General features: G+C 45.4%; 1 protein-coding gene and 1 non-coding gene across 2 annotated transcripts in view; both read right to left on the bottom strand.

Annotated features, from left to right (window-relative positions):
* HS1BP3 (HCLS1 binding protein 3) overlaps positions 1–11,491 on the bottom strand; it is a 55,928-nt gene extending 44,437 nt beyond the window's left edge. Inside the window, exons 1-2 of the mRNA XM_071440061.1 lie at positions 11,368–11,491; positions 5,230–5,395 (exon numbers count right to left, since the gene is read on the bottom strand). Of these exons, the coding sequence (XP_071296162.1) occupies positions 5,230–5,395; positions 11,368–11,411 (210 nt within the window). The 5' untranslated portion in view covers positions 11,412–11,491. The remainder of the gene's footprint in view (positions 1–5,229; positions 5,396–11,367) is intronic.
* A 58-nt stretch (positions 11,492–11,549) lies between these two features.
* On the bottom strand, positions 11,550–11,631 carry TRNAS-AGA (transfer RNA serine (anticodon AGA)). Its single transcript has one exon. It is a non-coding gene; the product is annotated as a tRNA-Ser (tRNA).
* Between the last annotated feature and the right edge of the window lie 4,054 nt (positions 11,632–15,685).

Raw genomic sequence — 15,685 nt, 5'->3', positions numbered from 1 at the left:
ACTTAAAAGACAGATAGGGATGGGTTGAACGTTTTTTTTTGGTTTTTTTTTTCCCACTGGGAACAAATAAATAAGTTGAATGTGATCAAGTATAGCTAGAAGGTTAAGAAAACCACCATGAAGTTCAAAGTGAAAGTCTGAAGTTTGCTACTAATCCTTCAAATCTCATGCATGTGCCTTGCCCCCCTCTTCCCAAGGGCCTCACACAGGAAAGTACACACCGGAATGGCTGCGGGATACGAGCCTGGCACTCACAGTTGTGTGCAGAATTTGATCCCACTCAGTATTAATGCCATTTAATGCCTCTTACCCTTCAAAGCTCCTTTTACTGCCCCATTTGTGACCTCAAACTTGTCTTCATATGCTTTATATCTACTGCAAGGATTTCAACAAAATGGAGATCTCAGAGCTAACTTGAGCCCTTTGCCAGCCAGAGCACACCAACAAAGAGCACACTTGATTTTACAGTATTTCATGAAAACCAGGGCTACAGTGACCTTCTTCTTACAAAGCCCACTTCTTAACACTGCAGAAAAGGGAGATCCAGCATCTCTGTCCTTTTAAACAACCACTAGCTTTGGGTACCAGAATCAAAACCCCTTCTCCCAGGCAGCACAAACCAAGCTTTTGCTTGGAAACTCCCAATTCAAGCCATACCAGAATGAATGTTGCTTGGTGACCCCGTGGGTGTGCATTATGGTAGATTTTAATTACATGACCACATGCTGTTCTCCTCATCTGTTTTGCCCAGCAGAAGAGCAAGAACTGTAATATTTCTTTTTAATCAGCATGAATCCTTAGTGGCTCCTGAACCTATTGCTACACTGAGCATGGATTTTTTTCCCCTCCTCTCACATCACAGAAGCTATAAGGTGAAGGAATTTATCTTCACAACATACCTGCACAGTCAGGAAAATGCAACTCCAATGCACAGATTTTCAGATTTTGAGGCCCAAAAAAAAAAAAAAAAAGGGCAACATATGCAAAAAGGCGAGGATGAAAACATAAATGAATACACACCCACGTATTCATATACTCCCTCATTTTAAGAGAGGAAGATAGTTCTATAGTAAATGCCTCCCTAAATTGTACTATGCCTGTCAAACACCAGTAGTTATTTGTTCAGCTTTGAAAAAGAAAAAACTTGACTAACAAATAACTTGTACAGAAGAATCAAACTGGATGCAGATACAAAGAGAAGGCACTAAAGGCTGGGTGGATTTTTAATAAGGCTGGGAAGGGAGAAGTTAATTGCTAAAAAAGCTAAGGTGTGGCTAGAAGAAATGCCTTTAAGAAAAGCAAAGCCTTTTCTTTTTATCACAGAAAATGGCAAATCTACAGGCAATAATTAAATATCACCTTGGTAGCAGTACCGAAGAGAAAACCAATTTCCCTCTTTCGATAGTACAAGAGTATTCTGACCTTTGAAAGAAATGCAACTGACTTTTCCTTTAATTACCAAATATAACCTTAAGGTTATGCAGTTCTAAAACCCATTTGCCCTATTTTACAATTAGCATTTTTTTTAAATTAAAAAATCCCTCCACTCTCTAATAATTTAGAATGTCATCACAGAAGTGAATTTCTTATTCTGTTAATTCTTCACAAATATTTTAATTAGAGATGTCGTGATGCTGATTTTGCATAGTTCTGTTAAGGCTGGGGAATAGGGCACTCTGGATTGTTTAGACCCACAGTAAAGGTTTCACAGGTCAGATCTGAAGTCTCTTTCTGATTTTCATCTGGTTTTTGTTATCCCCTTAACACATCTCTCGATCTTGACAGGACGAGAGGACAGAGCCTCAAGCTGCACCAGGCAAGGTTCAGGTTGGACATCAGAAATAATTTCTTCATGGAAATGGTCATTAAATATTGGAATGGACTACCCAGGGAAGTGCTGGAGTTACCATTCCTGGAGATGTTCAAGAAACATCTGGACATGGCACTTGGTGCTCCAGCGTAGCTGACAAGGTGGTGATCCGTCAAAAGCTGGGTCAAGGATCTTAAAGGCTGTTTCCCACCCAAATGATCCTATGATTCAATCCTGGAGACCACAGCCAGCTTAGAGGATGCTTCTGCTTTGCTCACCAGCCTTTCCCAGGGAAAAGAGGAGCTGCTGGAGCCCCTGGTCTCACTAACCTGTGCTCGCTGAGTGAGGAGCAGGCCCCAAGGGCAGGGCAGGAGCAGCCGCTCCTCTGAGGCCTCAGGGACAGCAACAGGGCAAGAAGGAGCCAAAAAATACAGACCTGGCTCCCCAGCTGGCCAAAACAGAGACAATCCAAAATCAGCATCCAGAGACAAGGAAAATCCTGCCACACCTGCCTGCCTTCTCTAAACTCCGTGTCACCTCAGCGCTGTGACACTGACTCCTTCCTCCAATTTGGCAGTTTCAAAAAAAGCAAAAAAAGATGCCCCCTCTCCCATTCTGCTCCAGAACAGGCACATAGTAGTTTCCTCTTCCTCCTTCAGATGTCTCATCTCACTCTGCTTTGTGATACAAATTTGATGTGTTAGATCTGCTGCCCATTGCAGCCTCGTTCTCCTCTGCTGTTCCTCAGGTACCTCTCTTACACTTCACTGCAAACTCTGGGGAAGGGTCACAGCTCTTGTTTGTGCTGCTCCAGCACCCAGCGGAACAGGGCACTGCACAGACACTCTGCGTGCAACCTGCCTTCCCCAGCAGCCACAGGACTGGCACTTCTCTCCAGGTTGAGCCATCTGCCTACATGCATGAGGTATCTCAGCTCCCATGACAGTCATTGTAAAATGAGATTTTGGTGAAAGTGACTGAAGCTCAACTTGCCTGAACACAGGCAGCCAGTGGCACCTTGGATGCTGCATGTATTCTTGCTGTTTCAGGGCAGTGCCAATGCCTTTATGCCCTCTGTCACTCCTGCCAGCCCTGTGCACACACCTATGGTAATTTAGGGTTTCTCAAATGGTACAAGACATTTATGCTATGCAAAGTGGGTTCCCCCACCCCACAGATGCTCAGCCACATCCTTTTCAACAGCACTGCACCAATGGGGATGGGAGTTTAGAAAACCAAACACAGACATCTGCAGACTGTTCTGCCCAGAAGAAGGCATCCCATGCTATCTGAGATGCTTTGGGGTATCCAAAGGGCTTGTGTGCAGCAGGCTAATACCACACAAGATCTATAGGAAACACACAACTTCTGAAGGCCAGGTAGAAAATCCCAGGGCACCTCCAAGTGCACAGTGATTTGTGCACAACTCTACTGACCCTCAAGCATTTCAGCCTGGAGTTGAAGCCCCCCACTGCAGCTGTCTACAATGTAAGTACTTCCCCTTTATGGTCAAAGAAGAGAGACATTTCCAGAGGATGAGTCACATCATTCCCCTCCTCCCCACTGACCATATAAGCACGGACAGACTCAGATTAAAATATCCAACTTCCAGAGAGATAAGTTACGACAGGTGAATCCCTCTGTTCCCCCCAGTAATACACACAGACAAGACTCATCGGAATGAATCGATGGAAAGCATTCATCCTCAACCTCCCAGCTCACAGTTTTAAATTACTCTCACACAACAAACTATATAGTATATCATATTTAGTCAGCTGAAAAAAATGTAACTGATGAGATAAATGTTATTCTCGTCAGGCTCCACCAGTTATCTTCTTCATGAAGAATGAAATGTCAGGAGACCTCACCAGAGGAGAAATGAGGAAGGTTCACTTCACTTGAGAAGAGCAACTGAGTGCTGAAAATCCTCCCAGAGAGACATGGGAACAGACAACCCCAGCAAGCAGAGGGGGCTGCAGTACAAAGTCTGTTTCTCCTCTTTATAGACAAGCTGATTTTATCAACTTGTTCTGAAATGATACAAAATGAAGTTAGATGACGACAGCCCAGTTCAACACCTCAGGTGTAACCAGATTCTTTCTTCCACAGAGCTGTGTGGAAAAATTACATAATATAAGCAGGCATTGCTGCATGAAAAAAAGCAACTGCACATCCCCATCTCTTATCTGCCCCTGCCCCCTCAAGTGCTTCCCTGCCCTAAAAGAAACTATAATGATACTGTGCAAGTCACAGACTCAAGAAACAGGTGTAAATCAGTACTGAATAACAAGCCCCAAAATACCCATTTTTAGCCAGGAGCAGCTCCTCAGCTGACATTATGGAATAGCCACATAACACTGGGACACAAAAGGAAACACTGCAGGAGCAAGAACAAGCAGTCAGGGATGAGCAGGGTGAACAGAACAGACTCCTATGCCAGCATTGCTGCTTTTACCATGGTTATATATAGCACAAGGTGTGGAATAAATGCAGGAAATCTCATTTGCTGTAAAGCATTTCTTTACAACATTGCTAGATATTTATCTGCAAATCAGACTGTTTAAATAGGCTTTTATCAGCTATCTTCCACAAAGTGTGAGTTACACTACAGGGTCATGGTCTACCAGGTAACCACACACTCACATCACTCTGACATTACAGTTATTGCCAAAACATCTGAAAAGAGCAGATGGTCACAGCATGCAACAAGGTGTGTCCCCTTATGGTCAATGGACAGAGAAATGCACTTCTTGGGAGTGCTTCAGCAGGCAGCTAAAGAAGATCAAAGAGAAAACCCTAAATGCACCTTTTCCCATCAGCTTGACAGACAGTCCCAGGAGCAACAGCTTAAGTGGATGTGCACACGCCATAGATGAGATTAATTTCACCTGTTTTAAGTCATGTGCTGTGCTTTCAAACCTTTACTCTGCAGGTATAGTGAAAAAGACAATCCAGCTAAATCATGTTTTATATGGACACTTCCTTGGAAACCTCTCTTATGAAGGATTTTAAAATCTGTGTCCAGGTAATAGACCCATTCAAATAAGCTACTATATATTTATTTCATGTTTTTATACAAAGTCTAGTACTGATACATATATTAGAGAAACTAATTTGCAGTAGAACTTACAAAAAGTTTAATTGGTTTCTATTTGTTGATCCATAATGAAAAATGCCTTAAAGGCAACAACAGCATCGCCACTTTCAGCTCCTGGAATAAAAAGTTCAATTACTGTGTGGATAATGGAATATGCATAATGGAACAGGAATTGCAGAAATGGTACAGACTGTGCTGTCCTACCAAGGACCTTGACTTGGAGAGGCTGGGACTGATGATGAAGCATCTGCCGTATCATGACAGAAATAATCAAAGCTGGTTAAGAAAGTGATCACTAACTTAGGTCTGATGAAATATTTACCATAAATTGAACCACATCTTCAGGCTTGTGCTTTGATGATTTGAAGGCAGCCAGTCGGGTAACAACAACAATGTGATACTCGACATGGCCAGACATCATCTTCCCACGGATTTCCTGGTATTCCGGTACGGACAAATCCAGCCCCGTGTGTGTATTCTGAATTTGCCTAGGGGAGAAAATACACAGAGTTCAGGCAATGGCACAAAGACTTTTAGCTGTCCCTCTCCCAGTTACAAGCCCTAGAAAATCAATGCAAAAGCTCTCACTGGAACAGGACACCACACAGACCCTGTTCCCAACACTTCCTACTCTGTAACAAGACTAACTGGGACATGGCCTGTTTCCTATATTCCATCCCAAAGCACCTGCCGTGAGCCTCTGCAGGCAGCATCCCAGGAACACATAATTTCTGTGAAGAGATGTGGTTTCATTCAGAATGGGACTTCACTTGCAGGAGCTGAAAGTCCTCTTAGCCCACCTGGCAGGTGAGAAGATCCAATGATCTCTCATCAGGTTTATTTTGAGACAAAGGTCTGTTCATAGTGACTCATGCCGAGCCCTATCCACCTCTCCTTTATCTAAGGACATTCCCAGAAATGACAGAGACAATAACTGAAAGTGCCATGAAAGAAAGAAGGAGCTCCCTGGAGCACAGGGACAACTTGTGAAGAGTCAATCAGGAAAGTGGATTAAAGCCAAAATACAAAGGAAGCTGCTGGAGCAGACTGATGGGCCAATTGCAGTTTCCACTTGTGAAGATCCTTGAGGAAAATCAGACAAACATCAGGACTTAGCAAGTTAAAGAAGGACATGATCCCTCAGAGCTGCCTTCTGGTTTTGACTATCTGATACACAGTCTTGCTGCCAAACAGCCTAAAGGGCACACTAGCCAAAACATATTGGCTTTCCCACAGAAGATCCTACTGGAAACAGAACTACCTGTCCTTTCATACCCAGTTAAATAGCATTAACCTCTGAGAGCAGTCATAACCACCCATTGTTACTCCTGGAGGAAAATGCAACAGGGGAGTTGCTGCTGCAGTTTACTCAATGGATTTTTTCCTCCTGACCTCTTCAGATGCACAGAACTGTGGCACCACCTTCCCCCTGGAGTGCCCCCTGAAAATATTTATGACGTTTTTGCAAGAGGAATGCCAGGTCATATTAGAGTGCTCACACATCAAGAGTAAGACCAAGCACTTGCTGTTGGAGCATCAATTGGTACCTATATAATGAAATAAACAGTCTGTTTCAATAGCCTGAAAGGCAAAACTGATCAAAGACCCCTTCCCCAAAGTCACCCTATGCCAAGCCATAGACCACTTGCTGTTGCTGGGTATTCTGCCAGAATCAGAAGTTCACTGTCCACAGCACTGAATACCCTCTGAACACATCTCTGAGCACATTCTTCCTATGTGTGAGTAAATGTTTTTTAGAGAAATCAAAAGGGACCACTTAAAAGAAAACTAAACTAGGATTATTAAACATTTTTTCTTTCATTAAACTTTAACCATGAGGATTATCAAGTTCCATCTTCCCTGGATTTCCTGTGGACTGCAGAGTTTTTGTGGAATTCTTAACCTCTTCCTTCAGGAAGTTCAGAATCACACAAGTGCCCTTTCACCTAAGGATACACAATGCATAGAACTTAATATACACTTTCAAGAGGCTTAAACAATCTAGTTTCAAACAAAGTTTCAAAAGATCCTCTCATCATGTCAAAACTTGATCAGTTCTTATGAAACTTGAGCTTCCCCAAGAAGACAATCTCTGAATCTCTAATTCAAAGCTTGAATCAAAAGCCTTTTAAAGAGAATATCCTGAGAGCTCCTGATAAATAGGATAACAACAAACAAGGACACAGACTCAGTTTTGTACCCAATCCTCTTTGCAAGCCATATTTAAAGCATTAGGGCTTTAACAACAGCTCTTACCATCTCCAGAATTTTGATGATGCTATTCTGACTGCTCTGATTCTGTTCTCATGCTCTGCCAGTCAGGGACTTCACTTTACACATCCAGACAAAATTTTGTTCTCAGTTACAGGTGGTTGGCTCTAAAACACAGAACCAGTAGTGCTCATGTGTGAATGCACAGGTGCCTGGCTTTCACACAGCATCCTGTGGGACCTGGGAGTAACAACCATCACCTGTAACTCTGCCTCTTCCAGTAGCAGCCAAAATGCTGGCTCTAAGGGCACCTGCCAGTTACCTCAGCTGGATCTGGACTTTTTTAGAATATACCTGCAGCAGAGGATATGCTCTTAGAAGAAACTTACAGCTCACAATAGCCCTGAACACTGTTAAGATCACCAAAGGACTTTGCCCACTCTGGCAGACTGTATAAAGAAGCAACTCCTCATCTGCAACCACCAATGCCTCCACCCCAAATCTGCCCCCACGAATTCCTGGAAATATGGACAGTAAATTAAGCCACATGACAGGGACTTGAGATAAGATAAAGGGAGTACTATTGTCCAAGTTATCTCAAGCCTAAGGAGAGATAAACAAGAGTGGGGGAGAAGAGTGTAACACTGCAAGGAGTCCATAGAGAAGGCCAGCTCAGCAAATGTGCTGAAGGTCAGCTCTTGACTGCAGGAGACCATAGTCCCCTGACTCCAAAGAAGAGACACACTGAGCACAGGACAGTCACACTCCTATGTAGGCCTGAGGGTACTTATCCCTTCTGATGGGGCTCAACTACACAGGCATGAGAGGCAGCTGCCATGTCTTAAAAGGTGTCATAAACCAGCAAAGTCACCCAAAGCACCGCCAGATTTATTTCTGGGCCATCAGAGGATTGTATATGATTCACAGTGTAGCAAAAGACAGTGCAAAACTCCACCCTGCAGGGGAGGTGCTTGGGCATGCCTCTATATACCTGAATGCATATTAGCCCATTAAACTTTATGTTTTGTGGGACCCTTACCACTAAAAAGAGTGAAGAAGGACCAACAAAACAATGCTGGATCCACAAGGCTAGTGATTATCTTTCTACTTAATTGTTCTCTCTCTGCCTTTCCCTCCACCCTTTCTGTGTCTTTGTCTCTCACACATTTCACTTAATAAAATCTGCATTATTGATTTTTAGCATATGATCTCACTGGCACCTTAATTTGGGGAGAAGTATCTCTCTCTAATAATCACAATAATCAGATCTTAACAGCTCTCCAGATGTACAGTCACTCAGGTTGTGACTGCAGCTATGGCAGCCAAAAGGTCTGGCACTCATACTCAAAAGTGACCCACAAACCCAGGCAAGTGTGTGATTACCAGTCCTTGAAAGGACGTGTGGAAGTGGCACCTGGGAACAGGGTTTAGTGTGGACCTGGCAGTGCTGGGTTAATGCTTGCAGTTGATGATCTTAAAGGTCTTCTCAATCTCAAATGAGTCTGTGATTCTACTTCTGTTAACACAGAGTATAAATGACTAATTAACCTGCTTTTCACCTCTAATATAAATGAAAGGAGTAATGACCGGTGAACCATCCTCAATGGCCTTTAGCTGAAAACAGCAACCTTGTACAGATGTTCTGAGATGACACAATGACAACTTCACTGAAAGAGCTGCTGCATTAGAGAGTTCTGAAACTGCAATGAAGTTAGTAAGTACCTTATGTATACCCAGGGTTTTTCTTATGAAGTTGTTAGAAGTCTGTGCTAAAATGTCATGGAAATTATTAGAGGGAGGGGGAATAGCTACATTTTTGTTTGTTTGCTTTAGGCCTTATGATCATTTTCATTATCATCTCCTACAGGAAACCCAACCCTATTATCTTCTATAGCAATAGGATTTCTTTTTAAATATAAAACTGATTCTAAAGAAACAGGAATCAGCAGGGAGGCTGAGACAAACAGAGCATACTATCAAAGTGCTCCCTAGTTCTTGTAATGCCTTCAAAATAAGCAGCCTTAATGTTTTAACTAATTAAATACTGTTATTGTTATTCAAACAGAATCAGCACCTGCAAACCCCAAGACAGAATATAGCTTCACTGCATCTTTCACATAAAACCAACTATTTTTACACTTGTATCTTTAAAAAAAAAGCAGCAAAAGGAGAAAACTGGTTGTTTAACTTGGACACACAGGTTTATTGCTTCTACTCTTTATTTGAATCTAGCTTACCTCCAGTTTACACTTCTGTCTACAAAACAGACAGTTCACCAGAGACCTGGGCACATGGTTAACCTTCCTAACAGGAATCACTTCACCCAAATACAAGGAGACTGTTCATACCAGCAGCACTGCTGTGAATCAGAGCATTGCACAATCAGATCATGCAGGACCAGCCCAGAACAGAGGAAGTGCAGACTATAAAGGTCAGCTGAACTGAGCAGCTTCCACAGTTCATGGAAGAGCTGGGTGTTCACTCCTGGTTTTTTGATTTGCATATAATCATTAAATTGTATTTCAGTTAATCTGCTTTCTGTGCTGAAAGGCCAACATGGAGGGTGGTCAATAGGCACCTCCAGAAAGAAAGTAAAACAAGAGATGCAAGTGCTGTGACCAGAGAAACATTTATTCCAGCATCTGTATGGCCAGGAGAGCAGTCTATGCTTCCTGCCTTGATAAACTCAGCCCTGCCAGCAGCACCCAGCTCCAAAAACCTCTCTCCAGAGGGGACCAAATTGTGACATTCCTGGTCATAACAGAAGGAGAAAAAAATGTACAACCAGTTTTATTTATTAAGTGAAGGGAAAGTACTCACCAAACAGTTTATTTCTCTGTCTGGTCTAATTACAAGTATACAGATTTTATAGGCTCCCCAGAGAAGTGATCACAGCACCAAACCTGACAGGGTTCAAGAAGTGTTTGGACAATGCTCTCAGGCACATGGTTTGACCCTTGGGATGTCCTGAGCCGAGCCAGGAGTTGGACTCCATGATCCAACTCAGCATAGTCTGTGATTCCATGATTTATATTACCACAGCAACTAGGAATCCTATTCCCAAAACAAGTATGTGGAAAAAAGAGGGGAAAAGGTCACAACTATACAGTTATTTCACCACAGAAGCTAGAAAGTATGTCCACTTACTAAAGTCTTAATCCCACACATGCATATATACCCAATTTTATCACTGAAAGCATTCCAATTTCAGTGGGACAATTTGCAAGTGGGTCTTTTTCAATCTAACAACTGTAAAATTAATCCAGGTGTTCCAATTTCCATTTCCAAGGCTAAACTTTATATAAAGTCAGTCCTGCAAAACGTCTGTTAGTCACATTAGATACATTTGAAGGTTCAAGGCCACTGCTTCAAGCAAAGTCCAGCCCTGATACAGCCGAATATTTAAGGATTAAAATAATGACTTTGAAGTTAAATCGACTGAAATACTCATTATTTATGTCCTAGGAGGTAAGGACCTTGCTGAATCAACACTTCTGCTTCTCATGTCTCATCTGATAGGAAACTGCTTTCATGTGGTCTCAAATATCTCATGGGTATTAAAAAAAAAAAAAAGAGAGAGAAAGAGATCTATCAATTTCCCTATAAGAAATTGCCATAAGCATTTTCTTCTTGAGGTATTTCTCATCAGGATTCCTTTCCCACACCTAGGAAGAAACAGGGTTTAAACATTTAATGCAAAGGAGAAGAGCGCCCCTGCACCACGCAGGGGGCAGCTTCCAGGAGGTGGGAAAGGAGAATAAACTCTTTTTCTGCCCATTCCTGGGCTGCCGGCCAGAGGGGACACGAGGAGGGGACACAGGGATACAGGGCACAGCAGCGGGCATGGGCACCGGCCAAAGCACTGGGGACACCGCCGCACACCGCAGGATAAACCCTAATTCCTGCCCACCCACCGCCAGACACCGACAAGGAAAGGATGTGTCCGGTGGGCAACAGCACCCAGAGCTGCGCCAGAGCGGACGGCAAAGGACGCGGAGCTGTCACAAGAGGAGAGGGAGGGCACACAGGACGGGCCAGGGATCCCCCCGGCTGTGGAATGCAGAACTGGAGAAGATCTGAAGCGCCCCGGGGCAAACCCACACAGCACTACCCGGCTTCCCCTCAGCCTCCGCCGCTCCTTCCTTTGCTTCCCCTTCCCTTTCTCCTTCCCCGCTCCCCCCGGCCTGCCCCGCCGAGGCCGCGGCCGCTGCGGGCGCGGGGCGCTGCCCGGCCCGTCCCCTGACGGTACCTGGTGGTGGCCAGCACGGCGGGAGCCGCGCCGCGCTGCTCCATGGCCGCGGGAGGAGGTCCCGCCTCCCTTCCCGGGGCCGGACCCGCCGTCCTGCCGGATGTCAGGCGTCGGCGGCTCCGGTGCAAAAGGAGCCGGGGGAAGAAAACGTCCGGCACGGGGAGGAAAAGAAGAGCGCGGCTCGTAGTCGGCAGGATTCGAACCTGCGCGGGGAGACCCCAATGGATTTCTAGTCCATCGCCTTAACCACTCGGCCACGACTACACCGACGGGCGGGTGTGCTGCCACGTGAGCCCCACTAACTCACCCTGCAATTCCTCTTCCTCCCGGACCCAAACTTTCCGCAACTTCCCCCAAACCTCAGTGAATCCCTGGGCGCTTCTCTTCCTCACGGGAAACAGCTCGCACGCACCTCCCGCTGACACAACGGGCACGGCGCTGCTTCCCCAGGCAGCACCAGCCGGGTGCGAGGCACGGCCACCCCCGCAGCCTGGCCACACACCTCGGAGCGGCTGTGTGTTCCGAAGTTTATTTTGGGAAAGAAGAGGGAAGCAGCCGGTCCTTCTGCTGCCCTTGGGGCACCCGCGGCTCGGCTGGGCTGCCCTGGTTTGTTTGCGGGCTGCTGGGCGTACCCGGGCCCTTGGTTATCCCGCGGCCTCTCCGCGCTCCTGGGCACGGCTCCTGCAGGGAAGCGCCTGGGAAAAAAGCTTCGCAGCGGGCACAGCTTCGTGGAATCACGGAATTACAAAGTCGTTATGGTTGGAAAAGACCTCTAAGATCATGGGATCTAATCGTTTACTCATTCACCATGTTCACAACTAAACCATAACCCTAAGTGCTACAGCCACATGTTTATTTGAACACTTCCAGTGACAGCAATCCCACAACTTCCCTGAGCAGCCTGACCACCCTTTCAGTGAAGAATTTTTTCCTAATATCCAATTTAAACCTCTTAAGGTGCAACTCGAGGCTATGGCTATGTCTTCATCTGTCACTTGTTGCTTGGGAGAAGAAACCGACCCTCACCTGCCTGCACCCTCCTGTCGAGTAGTTGTAGAGAGTGATGGGGTTCCCCCCAGGCCTCCTTTTCTCCAGGTTAAACACCACCAGCTCCCTCAGCTGCTCCTCATCACATTTGTGCTCCAGACCCTTCTCACCAGCTCTGCTGTCCTTCTCTGGACAGACAGAAACCACAGCCCGAGAATATTATAAAAGTGATAAAAAAACAGATGCTGATACTGCATCAGTGCAGCCAGCCTCCAAACAGGCTCAGCACCTCAAGTGGGTATGCAGCAGTGTCCCCAGAGAGAAGCAGCCCTTGAAAGATGACCTAGTGAGTGGATTAAGACTTTTCACCCCAGAAAGGAGCAGTTGGAGGAGTTTGGGAGTGATGGAAATGTCAAAATCAAGAGCAGTCCAAAGTGGCAGACACAGAACAATCTTTTGATACTTGTGGTGAAACAAGAAATCTGGAACATGAAACCCACGAGTCAAAACAAAAGGGAGACTTCATGGGTGGGGTCCCTTCCTAAATCCCCATTGTTTTCTCTCCCTGCCACTACAAATCTTTTGTTAAGCAGAGTGTAAACACCACCACCCAGCTTCAGCCTTTCTGGCACAGGAGTTGCAGTTTCCAGAAATGCTGCAAGCCACCAGAAAGTGCTTTTGGAAGATTAATTGTTTTCATGTGGCCTCTGAAGGGTTAAAAAGCTCTGGGGTTGAGTTCCTGTAAGCTTATAATGAATAGTTCTATGGCTAAACAAATTGCTTCTCTAATGGCATTTTTATTCCCATTTGACTTCCTGGATAATGCAATTTATTCAGATAGTAACAAGGAGTAAGCAGCTGGCAGCTTGCTGTCTGAGACAGCAAAAATAGAGCAGGACCTGAGCCCGTGAGTTCCCACTGAGGCTTGTCATGCTCACTGAGCAGTGTCCTTCCAGATGTTGCTAAGTGCCTGTGAAGGGGCTTCAAAAGCTGGGGATTTTCTCCCCAAACAGAAGTGTCTGCTTGGCTTCAGTGAGCTGCCACTCTGTGTCCTGGAGAGGCTGTGTATGCTGTGTCTGTGCACTCAAGGAGAAGTCTGAGCACTGCCAGTTTATCTGATTTCCTAACAAGTCTTATCATACATGGCATTTTTATAACTCCACAGCCCACATCATCATAACATGTGAATAAAACAAGTCCCTCAGTGGTGCTAACCTCTGAAGTTGTGGAAATAATCAGCTGATTTTCCCACAAGGTTAGGGCAGGGTCTTTGTTCAGATGGTGACTGTGAAGAGTGAACCTCTGCATAAAGGTGGACATAAATCAAACCTGTCAGGAGAAAACTAATATGCCAGTAGAGCTATCTGCAGGACATAACCATCAACTTGCCTCTTTGAGAAGCAACTCCCAGAATACTTGGAGTTTGATTCCCATGTTGCTTTGGATGCTACACAGAAAATTTCTTCCACTGAACCAATTTTTTTACGCAATTATCCATTGGAAACATGCAGGGGGATGCCTATGGGAGAATGTCCAAAGAATCTGAGAACCAATACCAATAATAATCATCACTTATAAACTTATATTTTCCTACCTACTACTTGGGTTACCCTCAGCTGTTTCTCTCCCTTTCATGGTCCCTTCTGCCTCAGTTAAATTCTCTATGAGCAAAGGAAAGACAAAGAAACTCTCTGAAGTTTCAGGACTATTTTCTTTGGGATTTATGGCTTTTTTCCCTGCCTCTTAGCTCTGCAGTACTGACTGGTTAGTACGTTGCTTGACTTAATTTTATCCATTCTTTTTCTGTTTTATTTTCCCTTTCTTTCCATACCCTCAACAAACTCAATCAGCATAGTCACACAGTCTGTATTTACTAGCCTAATTTATGCATAGCCTCTATTGTAAAACTATTAATTAATTTGCATAGAATGACTGCCTAATCAGAAATGCATGTTCTTTTACTGCAGGTATGTGTGGTACTGTACTAAACCCTCTGTGGTTTCTGCATAAATGAGGCAAGGCCAAAGATGACTGCTCCAAGGGAGAGAAGATACTCGAAGAAAATTAAGTCCGATTTCTGTCAAAAGCTTCTAGAAAGTGAAGGAAAAGAATGAGTGGGAGACAAGTAATTAAGCTCAATAGGAGGCTGAAGGAGGTTTTTGTTGTCTTCAAGATGTCTGAGCATTGGGAAGTGTCCTGCAGCAGTGCGGCTGCGAGAGAGACGTCCGGCTAGCTGGCCTGCACCGCTAGCAGCACAGGGGGCACTTGTCCCGATAGCTCGGCTCCAGGACAGCGCCCAAGGCCAACGCCCAGCGTTGCAGCTGTGGGCATTGCCTTGTGCAGGACGAGGCCGTATCGAAGCTGCAACCAGCGGAATAGAAGGGCGGACTCCAACTACGGTTAATCCAGGCTTTAATAAATCCTAGGGGAACCAGCAGGAGAAGACCAGGAAGGAGGGACTACAGCAGTTTTTAAAGGGTGGAGGATGTAAGGGAGGTGCCAGTCCCTGGACCAATAAGGATACAGTGGGGAGTGGGATCCAAAGGACTGAGATGGGGAAAACACCAGTGGGGACAATTCTGAGGAGGGGCCCCAGTCCCTGAACCAATCATCCAACTCTCCAGCTGGAAACTTCTAGCAACAAAGGTGGGAATGGAGAGTGACTGGCAGGGCACTGGGGAGGGGTTGAGGAAAGGATACATTGGTTTCTAGGGAAACCGGGGAGGAGCTTTAAGAGATACAATGACAACTGGGGTGGAGTTAGGGTGACAGACACTAACAGGGAGAGGAGGGAGAACCGTGGCAGAACCATTACCAACCAAGGCGGGAACAGAACAGTCCAACCTTAACAGAACACAGTACAACAGTGTCCATGTAAGAGGAACTCATGCTGAAAATGGTATTGTCCAGGAAGGCTAAGATAACTCTCCCAACACAGTGGTAATGGAGAAGCCAGGTTTTAAACAAAGAGTTTATGGGAAGTTGCATATAACCTCTTTAACTAGAGGTGTTGCTGTTTCATGAGTCAAGGGGCTGTTCCTGGTTTTACTACCACCACCATAAAAAATCTTTTAGCTGTCATTTCACAGAATCAAAAGGAAAATGAGTTATTCTTAGAGCTTAAAACTCAGATACCTGTCTCGGTCCCTCTGCGAGCCTCTCAGGAACCCTCAGCCAGTCCCGAGTCGGCAGACACCGGGGGTGGGGGGGCAGCCCCGACACGGCCGACAGCGGGGAGACACTGTCTGTGTGTGCCCCGAGGGTGCTGAGGGCACCTGGGCTGGGGGGAGACACTGTCTGTGTGTGCCCCGAGGGTGCTGAGGGCACCTGG

This window comes from Agelaius tricolor, unplaced genomic scaffold, assembly GCF_023055355.1.
Source record: "Agelaius tricolor isolate 1412-34295 unplaced genomic scaffold, bAgeTri1.0.p SCAF_1, whole genome shotgun sequence".
Classification (NCBI taxonomy): Eukaryota; Metazoa; Chordata; class Aves; order Passeriformes; family Icteridae; genus Agelaius; species Agelaius tricolor.
The sequence above is the reverse complement of the archived record's forward strand: the minus strand, read 5'-3'. Positions and strand labels throughout refer to the sequence as shown.